This window comes from Electrona antarctica, assembly GCF_951216825.1.
Source record: "Electrona antarctica genome assembly, chromosome: 2".
NCBI classification, from domain to species: domain Eukaryota; kingdom Metazoa; phylum Chordata; class Actinopteri; order Myctophiformes; family Myctophidae; genus Electrona; species Electrona antarctica.
This window is the reverse complement of record NC_136807.1, coordinates 46,797,649-46,813,254: the sequence shown is the minus strand read 5'-3', so window position 1 is coordinate 46,813,254 and position 15,606 is coordinate 46,797,649. Positions and strand designations below refer to the sequence as shown.

General features: G+C 41.1%; 1 protein-coding gene across 1 annotated transcript in view; it reads left to right on the top strand.

The window, feature by feature from the left end:
• camkvl (CaM kinase-like vesicle-associated, like) overlaps window positions 1-15,606 on the top strand; it is a gene marked incomplete at its 3' end in the record, with an annotated part of 108,579 nt that overhangs the window by 88,513 nt on the left and 4,460 nt on the right. The window contains 7 exon segments of the mRNA XM_079515803.1: window positions 592-666; window positions 4,641-4,779; window positions 10,477-10,597; window positions 12,336-12,411; window positions 12,920-13,056; window positions 13,617-13,695; window positions 13,947-14,034. Of these exon segments, the coding sequence (XP_079371929.1) occupies window positions 592-666; window positions 4,641-4,779; window positions 10,477-10,597; window positions 12,336-12,411; window positions 12,920-13,056; window positions 13,617-13,695; window positions 13,947-14,034 (715 nt within the window).

Here is a 15,606-nt window from a genome sequence, read left to right as displayed (position 1 = left end):
AAGAAAATATCGATATTTTAATAATCAATATCGATTATTTATCGCGGGAGGACGTATCGATATATATCGCCATATCGATATTTCAGCACACCCCTAGCAAACAGTAATGCGTAGCGTTGCTGTTGGGCAGAAACATCCAAACAGTCATGCGTAGCGTTGCTGTTGGGCAGAAACATCCAATCTTCATTGTACCTTTTTGCTTTTTTCCCGTTGCACAAAAGCAGTGAAAATAGCAGATCTAAACGCTTTTTTAAATTGTTATAATTATTAAAAGGGGACATGCATGGTTTCTACGCAACAGCAACGGTAGAGGAGATTTAAATGTTAACATGTATTTTCCTGTGTCCTTTTACTCCTAGTATAGTATATTACGTACTCAAGTTAAAATCACACTCCTGTGTACCGATTCTGTCCGTGATTTTCAACCCAAAACATTGAGCAATGAATTGCAACCTTCCAAATAATTGAATGTAAGCTTGCAGTCATTGTGTGTGTGTGTGTGTGTGTGTGTGTGTGTGTGTGTGTGTGTGTGCGTGTGTGTGCGTGTGCGTGTGTGTGCGTGTGTGTGCGCGTGCGTGTGCGTGTTTTCAGGGTGAACCATCCAAATATCCTCCAGCTCATCGATACGTTCGAGACACGTAAAGAATACTTCATAATCCAGGAACTGTGAGTGATTCTTTTTTCAGACGCTCTGACTTATCGTGCTTGTCTCGTCATCTGTCCAGCTGTATGCGTGTCCGTATGCATGCATGCATGTATGTGCGTGCGTGCGTGCGTGCGTGCGTGCGTGCGTGCGTGCGTGCGTGCGTGTGTGTGTGCATGTTTATATATCCCTGTCGGGATGTCAATGACACTTTTTCCCCCCAATTTATTTTGCCATTTTTCCTCCCTAAGCCTATAACCCCTAACCTCACTCCGCCAGATGGAAGAGGCTTGCTTCACATTTGTTTCACAACGTACTTCCATATGAGATCTCTGTTGCCCAATCACTGAATAACGCCTTCCCTTTTTTTCAAGCTCATTAAAACTCATTATCGTGTCGGATGTGTAGGTGATGTTTTCGTTTGCTTTCAAGAATAGAAGACAATTTTCCAATTTGAAGGCGCTGGGCCATTATAGTACAGTTAACGTTTCGGTCGGTCAGACCTTCACCAGGCAAGGCGCTGGGAAATAAAATTGCAACATGCGCTTCTTCGATGCTGTCACACCCGGCCTCGCCAAGATCCCGCCCGTAGTTAACGCCAATCTCTGAGCGATCTCAGAAAGGAGGCTGTATTGTGAACTTGTGAACTCAATATCGCCCCATCTGGCAGAGTCAGGTTATATAACCCCAAGCCCTGAACCTATCCTCTAAATTCCTATAATCCGAACCCTGACCCCAAAACAGAATCTTTTACTAGTCTTTCTAGTTTAGAACAGACTGTGTTGTCCAATGTCTGTGTTGTTTCACAGCCTGTTACACAAGGAACAGTAGCATACACAAGTAAGACGCGCAAACGCGGGATGCGAACGCAGCTCGTAAATTGCAATAACAACAATTAGAATAAATTACGTACTTTAAGGTTAAGTTCTTTTTTTATTTTGTAAGTGTTTTTTTAAGATTTTTTTTAAGTCTTTTTGTAGTGTGTGTATGTGTGTGCGTGTGTGTTTTTCTTTTTTTAAGTTTTCTTTACGTTTTTTTAAGTTTTTTATTTTTCAGTTTTTTCTTTACGTTAAGTTTTTTTTAAAGTTTTGTGTGTGTGTGTGTGTGTGTGTGTGTGTGTGTGTGTGTGTGTGTGTGTGTGTGTGTGTGTGTTTTTTGTGTGTGATACAGCTGCGCCCTCTGGTGGCGGGCGGGTGGTATTACAGCATGACACACGCACACACAGACAGACATGTTCTGCTAAAGGTCTCATAGTTAGTGCTCACTGCGTTCGCAAATACAATACAGGTTACAAAATCACACCCATGTGAAAGAACAAATGTCACTGCGGTAATGTGTGTGACAAATCGCACTACTTTGACTTTGACATGCTGGCTTGTGGTGGACATAATTTTGCCACAGACACACAAAATGAGTGGACAATAATATTACTAGAAACACTTACATTGTATGAAGAAACAGCGCTCAAAGTCACTCTTTTAGTGCATAAACAAACACAAACAAAGTTGATTCAGACAATATAGAACATCACCAAACTTCCTACTGTTTTATTTCCTTCCTGTCGATTTTACTATTTGAAGATCAGGATCCACGGATCCAGTCCAGGTTTTCTTCCTACTAAAAAGGCAAAATCAACAGTTATCATTTTTATAAAAAATAAATACAACGGTATGAGTTTTGGAGATGCTCTGTATCGTCTGAATCAACGTTGTTTGTTTATCTACAAAAAGAGTGACCTTGAGAGCTGTTTCAGCATACAATGTAAGTTAATGAGGAGCATATTTTGAATTATCAACTTCTAATCACTGGAGCATTTTCTTTTCTTGTCCACATTTGGAGTTACATCATGGCAAGGTAACTATGTATACAAGCCTAAACCTCTACCAAAGTGCTCTTGCACTTTTAAGGGGGTCCTTGCAAATACAACATTTGAGAACCACTAGTACAGTACTATTGCACTCCTAATGTGCCACATAGTGTCATCGTACGTGTCATACATATTCTGAAGAAAACCTGGAAACTTCAGTAATTGGCTATTATGATCCAAATAAGAACATTGTAATGCCGTGCCGTGGCAAAACATTTGCCCATATGCGGACATATTGATGACCCCTGTTCCCATCTCAAACTCCTAGACCTCTGTCCAGGTGGCATTAAATGAGACTTGTCCACGTGGGGCTTCAAAATGTCCCAATAAGGTCAGGTTTTGGGTGGGGTTTTTTTCAGGTTTAAATATCCCTGTGCGGCACTTGGCTCCCCGTGTGTGTCGTTAAACACGCACGTGAACACACACACACACACACACACACACACACGCGCAGTGAGCTCCAGGGCCAGGGGTGCGATATGACCTGCTATTATCAGTGTTCTGTGCTTCGCCGTCAGGGGAAGGAACAGCGTTAGATTTGATGAGATATTTGCTCTTGGTCCCACTCCCCATTACTCACTCACTGTGCTGCTGCTGGTAGCTCCCATCCACCATGAGAGTCTCTCTCTCAACACAACAGAGGGCCCTGGATGGATTGATGCCCGCAATACAGTGGTGGAAAAAGTACTCACATTTTGTACTAAGGCCCCACTCACACCTTTCGATCTAGCATACAACATTGATGCATGCTAGATGTAAAGAAAGGGTTTGTTTACATCTTGCCCCAATGCATTTCCAATGGAAGTCACATGGTTTGACACAACATTCGTGTTGTACGGCTTTCGGCTGTGTTTCGACTGCCCCCCACCCCCTCATACAACACAAATGTTGTGTCAAACCACTCCCATTGGAAATGCATTGTGAGCTTGCATCAGTCAATAAGTCTCATACAACAAGCATACATCAATCTGTTGTGCACGTGTGAGTCAGGCCTTAGGGTGCACTCACACGGTTCATGCAATTCTCTGTGCTCGTTGGGTGTTGTGTCATGGCCGCCCAGCGGCCCAATGCATTTCCAATGGAGGTCACATGGTTTGACCCAACATTGTGTTGTGTGAGGGGGAGGGGCGCACGACTGCGCCCCTCCCCCTCACACAACACAATGTTGGGTCAAACCATGTGACCTCCATTGGCAATGCATTGGGCGGCCATGACACAACACAACATGCATCCAACGAGCATCCAACGAGCACAGAATTGCATGAAAGGTGTGAGCTCAGCCTTAGTCTGGGATTCAAAATTTTCTTGAGTAAAAGTACAAAAGTATTGGCATCGAAAATACTTAAAGTACCAATGGTAAAAGTACTCATTATGCAGAATGTCCCGTTTGTGGTTTTAAAATGCATACAAATCTTAGATAACTAAAGTTTTCGAAAAAATGTAGTGGAGTAAAAGTACAATATTTGGATCCGAGATGTAGTGGAGTAGAAGTAAAAGTATTGGAAATGGTTAATAGTAAAGTACAAATACCTCAACATCGTACTTAAGTTCAGTACTTAAGTAAATGATATTGTTCCTGCTCACTACATGTATAATCACACACATATTTCACTGTCTTCCCAAAGTGAATCAAGTCGTTCAGAGGAATGAGTCACAGTGTTAATTTGTAAATTGCCTCGGTAGGGCTATCTCTGTGTCTGAAGAGGCTTATTGCGCCTCCTACTGAAGGTATTAAACAAGTGAAGTACGGTGGTTTTGATAATTGCATTACTCAATGTTTAATGGGATCTAATGCGCCGCTACATGTGCAACGGAGTCAACTGGCTCTCGTTTCCATTCATAATAAGCCCGAGTGACACTTAGTATGTGTGCGGCGCAAGTGTCAAGCAGTACATGCACCAAAAATAACAGATCTGCAAGCTGTGCTTTTTTAGATCTGCTATTTTTGGTGCACGAGAACACATAGTCTGTATCGAGGCCATAAGAATGAAGCAGCATCTAAGTATCAATCAGGCTTTGTGTGTGTGTGTGTGTGTGTGTGTGTGTGTGTGTGTGTGTGTGTGTGTGTGTGTGTGTGTGTGTGTGTGTGTGTGTGCGCGTGCGCGTGTGCGTGCATGCGTGAACACGCAGCGCCACAGGGGGAGATGTGTTTGACTGGATACTGGACCAGGGGAATTACACAGAGCGAGATGCATCCAATGTCATCAGACAAGTGCTGGAGGCGGTGGCCTACCTACACTCTCTCAACATAGTACACAGAAACCTTAAGGTACACATTAACTCTCTATGTCTCTCTCTCTCTCTCTCTCTCTATGTCTCTCTCTCTCTCTCTCTCTCTCTCTCTCTCTCTCTCTATGTCTCTCTCCCTCTTGCATGCTTTCTTTCATACTTTATCTCTCATTCTTCCTCTGCTAGTTTAAAGCATGCAGTTTTCAACCTTTTTCAAGGTCTACTGTTTATCGGGCATTTGAGCCACGGACCACGAGATTTAGCCTTTCGGACTCCAAACAATACTTAGTTATCGTTGCATAAGATTTTGTCCACAATTCCACCCTGTATTGATGTTTGCACCATAGGAGAGATGACTGGCAAAACGTTGATCAAAATAACAATTCTTCTACATTCTTTAATTGTGTAGACTTCTTGTGAATTGAGTAATACAGATGTTTTACGAATAATCTAACTCTTGAGAGCGTAGAATCTCCATCATTTAGCCGGGGACCACATGGAATCCCCCCGAGGGCCATGGTGGTCCCCAGACCACTGGTTGAGAACCACTGGTTTAAAACATCATATAGAGGCAAGTTGCCCTTTGACCCCAACTCAGGGCATACTTGACATTAAAGCACAGATTTATTTTAAAAGTAACAAAAATATATTTTTAATAAAACTAAACATTCAAAATAACCATGCGGTTATGTTTGGCAAACGATGACTCTGCATTTTAATAACTTTGGTCAAAGTGTGAACAAAGGTCTGAAAATGAACCCATTTGTGGGAAAATGGTCTATGTTTATGTTCAGTACGATATATAGCCGTATTGTATTTTCAATTGCGCGTGTGTGCCTGTGATGATTTGTCATCATGCCATGGAAAAAGAAAGGCAAAGAAGAAATATAAGTACTAAAATGCTCATTTGGATTCATTGAACAACAGAAGAAAAAACATGAAGATGGTAAAAAAAGAGATAAACTATTCTGGTGCTTAATTGTTTTGCAGCATAATTGTGCATGTTTTGTGCACGTTTTGTCAACTGACTCTCTGTGGAGACAAACACATTACAGATGCAATGCAATCCTCACTTAATGACTCTGCTTCCACTGTTTTTTAACAAGGGAGTAGGCTGTTTTACTGCAGTCTAATCTGGCACGCACACACACACACACACACACACACACACACACACACACACACACACACACACACACACACACACACACACACACACACACACACACACACACACACACACATGCATGCATACAAGAAGAAACATAATCTTCAGCCATCTTTTTATCACTTCTATCTGAGTAGAGTAATAAAGTGTCTCTCAAGGCTTCAGACGCCCCCCACTGGCAGGCATCGGAACTTCACAAATGTCTCTGATTTAACCTGTTTGGAGGAAAGGTAAAATGTCCCGAATCAGTTCTCAATTTGGATCTTTTCTTGGCCAATAAGCAGAACACAAACCACTGAAGAAATAAATATGAGCTGATCTCATTCAAGCCAATGTCTCTTAATCCATTTAGGCCTGACCTCAAAATTTAAAAAAAATCTTCTAAATCCTCCAGTTTTCTGAAATAAATATTTTCACGATTTTTCAAAAATAGCAGACCTACAAGTTCATAGCGTGCCACTCGGTGGCGCGCTATGAGCTTGTAGATCTGCTATTTTTCAATACCTAAATTATAACATAATGTTTAAAACACCAAAAGGGGTTCCCGCCCAAAATGTGTTAATCTTCTAAATCCTAAATGATGTGAAAACCTTGTGTTGTTATATATCAGTGGTTCTCAAACTTTTTCATGTCAAGCCAAGGACCTCCGACATTATATATCTTTGCCCTCCGTCCCCCATCTCATAATATTCAGTTCAAGGGACGCCCAGAAGCAAAGACTTTGTTCGCTTTAAATATAGGCAATATATTCAAAGATTGGCAACAAATGTTCTAAAAGCTCATAATAATAATAATAATAATAATAATAATAATAATAATAATAATAATAATAATACATACGATTTATATAGCGCTTTTCTGGGTACCCAAAGTCGCTTTACAGACATTTTAGTACAAACATTTTCATAGCGCTGCATAATGGTTAAAGTGGTTAAAATCTAAAATGACACCGATTTTGACCCTGTTTTAATGGCTTAAACTGCTTAATTTGTGGAGTAGTAATGACATAAAGTCATTATCTACTACAGTATGACATAACGGTTTAATCTAGCTGCACCACGTTACATTTAAAATCCAGTGTTTTCCCCTAAATCGGTGCAGGACTGGAGAGGGACACGGCAGGCCAGATACAGATTGTTTCCTAATGCCAACATTCGACCAACCAGCCTGTCTGTTTACGTGGAAATCACTAATCACTGTGTGCAGCTCCGCTTAAAAATGAGCATGCGCCACACGTACACACACACACACACACACACACACACACACACACACACACACACTGGCGTAAGGTTTGGAACAAAGACAACAGACATTTAGTTCAGTTAACACATTTTGTTTTTGTCGATTTTAGTTTTCGTTATCTCATTAGTTTTTGTTAACTATATTAAACTATATTAAACGGTCAGAGGCAGCCCGAGGCTCACCTAGGAGTAAGAACATGCACACAAGGACCAATGAACAGGGAAATAATATATATTAATAATATATTAATAGTTGCATACAACCAGTAAGACGCCCTGAGGGCGAAAGGCGACCTCCTCGCCCTAAAGGTCTTGAGTGTACAAGGTTTGATTAGGTCAGATCAACATATGGAATTTCAGAACAGGTCAGCTCCATATATGGAGATTTAAGGGTTGCAGCAGGGGCAGTGTCTTGAGTGTACAGGGTTTGATGCGGGCCCGGGTAGGGCCGGGCCTTCATTTTCGGGTCTGTTGAGGACTCTAGTTTCCGCCGCCTGCCGGGCGCGTCCCAGGCACAAATAACTGCACAAATAACCTTGGGTTGGCCCCGTCTAGAGTTTGAATGGACAGGTATCAGTCAAAAGGGAGACATCGGGTGGGGAAGGATGAACATATGGAATGTCAGAACAGGTCAGCTCTATATATGGAGATCTAATGGTTTGAGGTTTGAGGTCAGATGTAGAGTTGCTGGCCGACTCCATATATGCAGATCTAGGTGATGATCCAGTCTTCTCCCTGTATGGATATCATATATGGAGACGGGCATATATGGAGTGTGTCACAAGGCGTGACGGACTGAGGCCATATATGGTGGCGTGACATGTCACGAGGCATGAGGGACTGACGGCCATATATGGTGGTGTGACGTGTCACGAGGCATGAGGAATGACGAAGGGAAGGACAGAACGACGGACGGACTGACAGGTTTTACAGGTTTTCATAAAACGGCTAATCTAAATTATAAAACATGTCACATGTAGATGGATGGGTTGGATGATTTAATCCAACCCATCCATCTACATGTGACATGTTTTATAATATAATAATAATTCTGAGACGAGTTGGGGTCAATTATAGATTAAAAAAATCACACCCCTGTGAAGTGAGGGGCGCTAATATATTGAAGTCTAACTCATGTTGATTAGGTGATGTAACGGTGATGTAAAACAAACACAAATATTAAACGCCATTAACAATAAAGAGACAATATGACGTAAACGACACAATATTAATTTTCCCTTCATTGTCAATGCGTTTACTAAACAAACTTTGAACTAAAGACAAACATTAAACCTGTGTATAGGAGGGGCTAGCGCCCCTCAAAAATAACAGAATTTAAGGGTAAGTGTGAACACTATAGGGGTGGTAATTTCCATTCCCTGATAACTGTACATCTTTTTAGCATTCTGTGGTCGAGTGTATTTATAACTTTATTATCAATTCATTGGTTTCAACAAACATTTAGTTAACACATCTATAAATGGCTTATCTGCACAGACTGCCTGGTTTTAGATAAGTATGGTAACAGATTAATTGAGCTATTAAAGACAGTGAAAAGTGTCTATCATAACCAATTATAGTAGTCTTAATTGACAGATGTTAGTGTCAGGTATGGCTTTAGTGGTACATAGGCATAGATTTTAAACCTGAAATAGATATAGAAACACAAGAATATACATTTGTTACATTCCCATATACGTTCTAATCATTTGTATTTAACAGAGATAGTAGGCAGAGTATAAAACAGTAATTAGCAGTTCCCCATCCGGATCTCTCTTCCCCGTTTGGGGAGGTTGGACTCTTGTTGATGTTACTGAATCAGTGAATCTGGCTTACTAGAGTCGCCGAAGTGGCTTATAAAAGCTCTGTTTCCTTTAGACCTGCCCTGTTGGGCAGGTTCACATCAGCTAACATTCAATTGGCTGCTGAGCACCATGGCAGTCCTTCCCTGTGGTTGGTTTACAGCCAACCTTACTATTGGTTGAAAGACCAGGAAGTATTTTACCCACTGACATGTGCTAGCACATGGCCGGAGCACCCTGCTGTGAGGTTTACTCACTGTAGCCATGAGTGTATGGTAATTACATGGGCTGGTGGAATGGTCTATTTTCCCACTCTACTCTCAACTGGTTTATGAGAGTTTAGGGTTTAACACATTAATCATTTACATTCCTTTTAGGCACTGGGATTACATTGGGACATGTTGTTGTTCTTCACCGGCAGTGGGCAACATTACTACCCCCACAGGGTGTCGGAATTCACACTCTTATCTCGTTCCTCCAGCAACTGCCAGGGGTCTGACAGGGGTCCTGCTGGGCAGTTTTGAGCTTAGGTGCATGTTACTGTTATTCCACAACATATTTATTAAACATTAACACATCCCAATATCCTGGATATTTCCACAATAACCCAAATGATTACCCTATACTCAACTTGTACTTTTCAAACTTAACTAGCATTCCTGTCAGGAGGAGTGAGCTGCAGCTGCCGCACCCCTTCATCCATGCACTCCATCCTCTGAGATGAGATGAGATGAGATTCAATTTATGGTCAATGTACAGTACAGCGAAAAGTATTTTTGCATCTCACCAAAGTGCAAACATGTCAGTAAGGATACATTAATAAGTACAGTACAGTAGTAAATGCAGATATGAGCAGTAGTCATTAAATAAATAAATAAGTAAGGATATATGAGTAGGAAGGAATAAACATCATTGACCATATCGCACATAGCCCACTCTCCGGCAGAGAGTGGCTGCTACCGCGCAAGTTGCTTCACTAGTATATTGCAATGCTAGCTAACAGAACTTTGATGTTAGCTAGTAGCTACACTGCCTGCAATACAGTTTAATTTCCTCTTCAAAAACAGCAGCAGCAAAACAATATAATTACAGTAAGATACAACAGTGGTTCTCAAACTTTAAAAAGCCTCCCTTACAGCCTTAAAACATTACTCTGAGAGTAAACAAATGGAACCAAATGGACCCGTCAGTCAGGGTTAATTTGTGGGTCAACTCCAATACACCGGGCCTGAAAATAAAAATACAATAAAATAATCTAGGCGAAACGCTGATTTAATGTGATATTATCCAACAAGCCACGGGACACTTTTGGTCTACTTGTGTCAAACAGACCTGACATTCAAAAGCCAGTAAGAGCATTGGCTTGACATCATCCCATCTGACATTGATAATTTAGGTCAGCACACATCGATCATACTGTACATCACCGGAAGGCATTCCAAGAAGCGTGCGTACATGCGCGTGCGCGCGTGCATGTTCTGTGTGTCTAGAAGATTACTGAACTTGTCTTTCATTCTACGCAGCTAGAGAACCTGATGTACTACACAGAAAACAACCACAAGAAAGTGGTTCTGCGAGACTTCTACCTGTCCAAGTTTGAGAACGGTTCCATCACGGAGCCCTGTGGAACGCCAGAATACCTTGGTACTAGGCAACTCTCTCTGTCTCACTCACTGTATTTAATATATATCTCTCTCTTTCACACTTTTTCATGGCTTCTGCTACTGTTTTTTTTTTGCCAAGAGTGCGTTTGGGCTTCAGTCTCTTGTGTGGGAAAGTTACTTTGAAGAAATACATTTCACCACTTCTTTACACCTGAAAACCTGTGATGTGACAATGAAAGTGATTCAGAGATGTGTTAACAAGAAGAATGCAGACACCAATCAGTGTCGACTGATTTACTTCTCAAATTAAAGCAAAAAAAGACAATTAAGCCTCAGCTCTGCACCCAGGACAAATAAAGGCTGGGTATGTGATAAATCACTGATTTTCACTTTCTAATTCCATCCACCCCCAGATCAGTTTGATATACATCAGGTCACAGACTTTTTTATTTATGAACAGAATGTACATACAAGCGGAAATGACATAATTATATAGAATTTCTGATTAATTAAAAAGACCATACAGCCGTGTCTCATTATTAAACTAGAAAAAGTGCCCCTCGTGGCACAGGTCTCCACCAGGGCAGGTCAGGTTGTGGCCTCCTTGTGGCACTATAATAAGCCAATGTGAAAAGGGTGCCATTTCTTCTTACGCCTTGGATGGCAATTGGATGATTTGAGGCATTTTGTTCCAAAGATTTGTATTGCAAAAATCCACCTGTTGGTGGCGCTTTAACAGGCTAATGTCAAATAGGGTGGGATATATCCCTCTGCCTAGTAGGAACATCTGTGAAAGGTTTCACGTAAATTGCACGCTGCGTTCATCTTTTTGTTCAAAACGGGCTAATCCTGTAAACTTTGAAAGCCAATGTTAGCCAATCAGGATGGAATATGAAATATCGGACAGATCTGTCTTGAGCACATGACTATAGAGATACTGGGTAACGATTTGCAGGATTTTTGGATCAAAATATGGAGGAGTAATATAAAAAAATGTGTTTTACAAAAGTCAGCCTCCTGGTGGCACTATAACAGGCCGTTCTGGAGAATCTGGGGCAGAGGTTCATCGTTGGCATCCAGGGAGTGTGTGTGCAAAGTTTGGCATCGGCCATTCCCTTTCTATACGTATTCCCTGAATCTGCACCCAGCATACGCCTGAACCCTCTCAGACTGTCGACTTGAGTTGAGCGAGCCTTTCCCTTGAAGTGAGTTGGGCATGTGCTGTGGCCCAGTGCCCAGCAGTGAATGAATGTCCCGGGCATTTCAGTTCTTAATAACCCTGTGCCACATGATTATACAAATAAATAAGCAAATGAGCTAAGCCGCTGACAGGCAGGGGGGGGGGGGGGGGGGGGAGGAGAAGAGAGAGATTAAAAAATAAAGGTCCAGTATTTCAGGCTGAAGGAATGAATAATGTGGTTTAATGGTCTGTGAATGGAGAGCCCAGGTTTTTTTTCAATCATTCCACCCCTCCCACTGATGCATTTATATAGCAGCCTTAATATCCAACCAACTGCATTCACAGTCACTTACAGACCCACCCAATGGCGGGGGCCACCGATCCTTACTAGAAAGCATTCTATTGAAAACTTTTTTCAATTAACAGAAAAGTTGAGAGGCTCATTTTATTTGTATTATTTGTATATTGTATATATCAACAAATCAACACAAACAAAGTCAGATTGAATTTTTATAGCCCACTAAATCTGTCTGTCTGTCTGTCTGTCTGTCTGTCTGTCTGTCTGTCTGTCTGTCTGTCTGTCTGTCTGTCCGTCCAGCTCCTGAGGTAGTGGCCCGCCATCGATATGGCCGTCCTGTGGACTGCTGGGCTGTGGGCGTCATAATGTTCATACTGTAAGTCTCCATTAAAACATTGCACGCCGTCTAATACGATCTAGTCTCCCAGCAAAACACACACACACACACACACACACACACACACACACACACTACTATCGTTAACTATAGTTAAACTCGTTTAAACTCGTTTAACTATCGTCAAAGTTGAAACCGGACATGATTGGACCATGATGAAGGCTCCATAGCCAAAACGTGAAGCACATTTTTTTGTGCAACAATAGCAGAGAAATGATCAGTATCATTGTGTGTGTGTTGTTCTTTGGGTGTATTAGACATTACAATTATTACATGGCATGAGGATTTATTTTACACACAATGTTAAGAAAACCATTGAAGCACAGCAAAACGGAACAAAATGGGTAAGGATATATGCATGTTAAAAGATATATTCAGATGAAATGCAGGATTACTTTTATTTAGCGTCCATGTAAACACTTCAGTTGGAATCTCTGATCTGAATTATTTATTTAATTCTGAATTGAATACATATTTTCCCTTCCAGCCTATCGGGGAACCCCCCTTTTTACGACGAGACAGAAGAAGAGAACACGGACCTCCACAATCGCATCATCTTCTGTCGCATTGTTGCGGGCGAGTACGAGTTTGATTCTCCATACTGGGACGACATCTCACCCGCAGGTACACAACTGCACCACTAGAGGGCAACAAAGACTTGGCTGAGATTGTTGAGTCTTCACTTGGAAAAATATACTCACTGGAACTTCAGTCATGCATGGGTGTCAAGGCCGGAAATGCGACTTCATGCAGGCCGGATTAGTGTCTGCCTGTCTGATGTGTGTGCTTCCGATGCTGAAAGGCCTTGCTATCGTTGTAGTATCCTGTCACATATGCACAAAACATGATGGGGCAGCATTCATGATTTATTAGGCTACTGGTTTCAGGTCTAGGATTAAATGGTACCGAATGGATTTTGTGCACTCTCAGAGCTGTTTGTAGATCTTGTAGATTTTGGCACAAAATAAAATGGGCTTCAGCCAGACCATGTTATGGTCTGGCATGCCATCATGTCGTGCACGGTCTCTCCTCTCGCTGCCTCGCTTTCCTGTCGGCTGTCGCTCTACACTCTACCATATGAAATTGAGCATGAAATGCCAAAAATGGATCTTAAAAGTAAAATAAATACAAATCAGTTCAAGTTAAGTGAATGCAGTTGTTTATGTTCTTTGCTGCCCTTTCAGCCAAGGAGCTTGTGTGTCGACTGATGGAAGTGGATCAAATGCTGCGAATCACGGCGCAAGATGCACTGTGGCATGAATGGTAAGCACGCACGCATGCGCACACAGCCACGCACACACACACACACACACACTCATACACACGCACATGCGCTTTCGCATGCATATTTTCAGGACACTAGATCACTTGTGTATTTTTGGTGTGTGTGTGTGTGTGTGTGTGTGTGTGTGTGTGTGTGTGTGTGTGTGTGTGTGTGTGTGTGTGTGTGTGTGTGTGTGTGTGTGTGTGTGTGTGTGTGTGTGTGTGTGTGTGTGTGTGTGTGTGTGTGTAAGGATTGCAGGTAATGGGGCATCGGAGAAAAACCTGAAGGATGGCGTGTGTGCCCAGTTTGAGAAGAACTTTGCCAAGGCCAAGTGGCGGGTGAGAACTCTCTCTATCATTATCTGCTCCTCTAATGCCAATGGTTTATGACCATAACTACAGACAATACAATGGTTTATGACCATAACTACAGACAATACAATGGTTTATGACCATAACTACAGACAATACAATGGTTTATGACCATAACTACAGACAATACAATGGTTTATGACCATAACTACAGACAATACAATGGTTTATGACCATGACTACAGACAATACAATGGTTTATGACCATAACTACAGACAATACAATGGTTTATGACCATAACTACAGACAATACAATGGTTTATGACCATAACTACAGACAATACAATGGTTTATGACCATAACTACAGACAATACAATGGTTTATGACCATAACTACAGACAATACAATGGTTTATGACCATGACTACAGACAATACAATGGTTTATGACCATAACTACAGACAATACAATGGTTTATGACCATAACTACAGACAATACAATGGTTTATGACCATAACTACAGACAATACAATGGTTTATGACCATAACTACAGACAATACAATGGTTTATGACCATAACTACAGACAATACAATGGTTTATGACCATAACTACAGACAATACAATGGTTTATGACCATGACTACAGACAATACAATGGTTTATGACCATAACTACAGACAATACAATGGTTTATGACCATAACTACAGACAATACAATGGTTTATGACCATAACTACAGACAATACAATGGTTTATGACCATGACTACAGACAATACAATGGTTTATGACCATAACTACAGACAATACAATGGTTTATGACCATAACTACAGACAATACAATGTCAAATCAAGGGTGATGATTTACCTCTGTGTACAAATGCAGTGGTGTGAAGTAACTAAGTACATTTGCTTAACTGTGTGGTATTTGTACTTTACTTGAGTATTTCCAATACTTTTACTTCTACTCCACTACATCTCGGATGCAAATATTGTACTTTTACTCCACTTGGTTTTTGAAAGCCTTATGCCCATACCTAACACCATGCCAAAATTCAAAAAGTAGTTACCAAGTGCATAATTGTTATCATTATTTACATATTAAATCCCAGTTTATAGGCATTTTAGCTCATTTTAGCCACCGTGGAGTGGACGTCATCTTGAAAACGATGCCTTTCTGGTTGTTCGTTTTTCCTAAGATTTTAGTATGTTATTTAGCACACCCAATAGTAACAGAATCCACTGTAAAATCTCTTTTATCAATTATTTTGGTTTTCAACCATACCTATAAGTGTCTAATATTTGAGTCTGTGTAAACAGACCACTAGGGGGGCGCTCCCAATACGTTTACACAGCTTTTTGAAATCATTACACCCATACCTAACACCACACCGAAATTCAAAAACTAGTCAGCAAAAGCCAAATCTTTACAAGTGCGACCCCAGCTGACTAGATTAATTTGAAAACTTTAGTTACTTTGTAGATTTTGATTATTATCACAAAAGGTGCATTAACCACTTCGTATTTCGTACTTCCTATATACATTTCGGCCATTTGAAAATAGCCGATCGACCGATCTGTTTTCAAATGATTTGTATA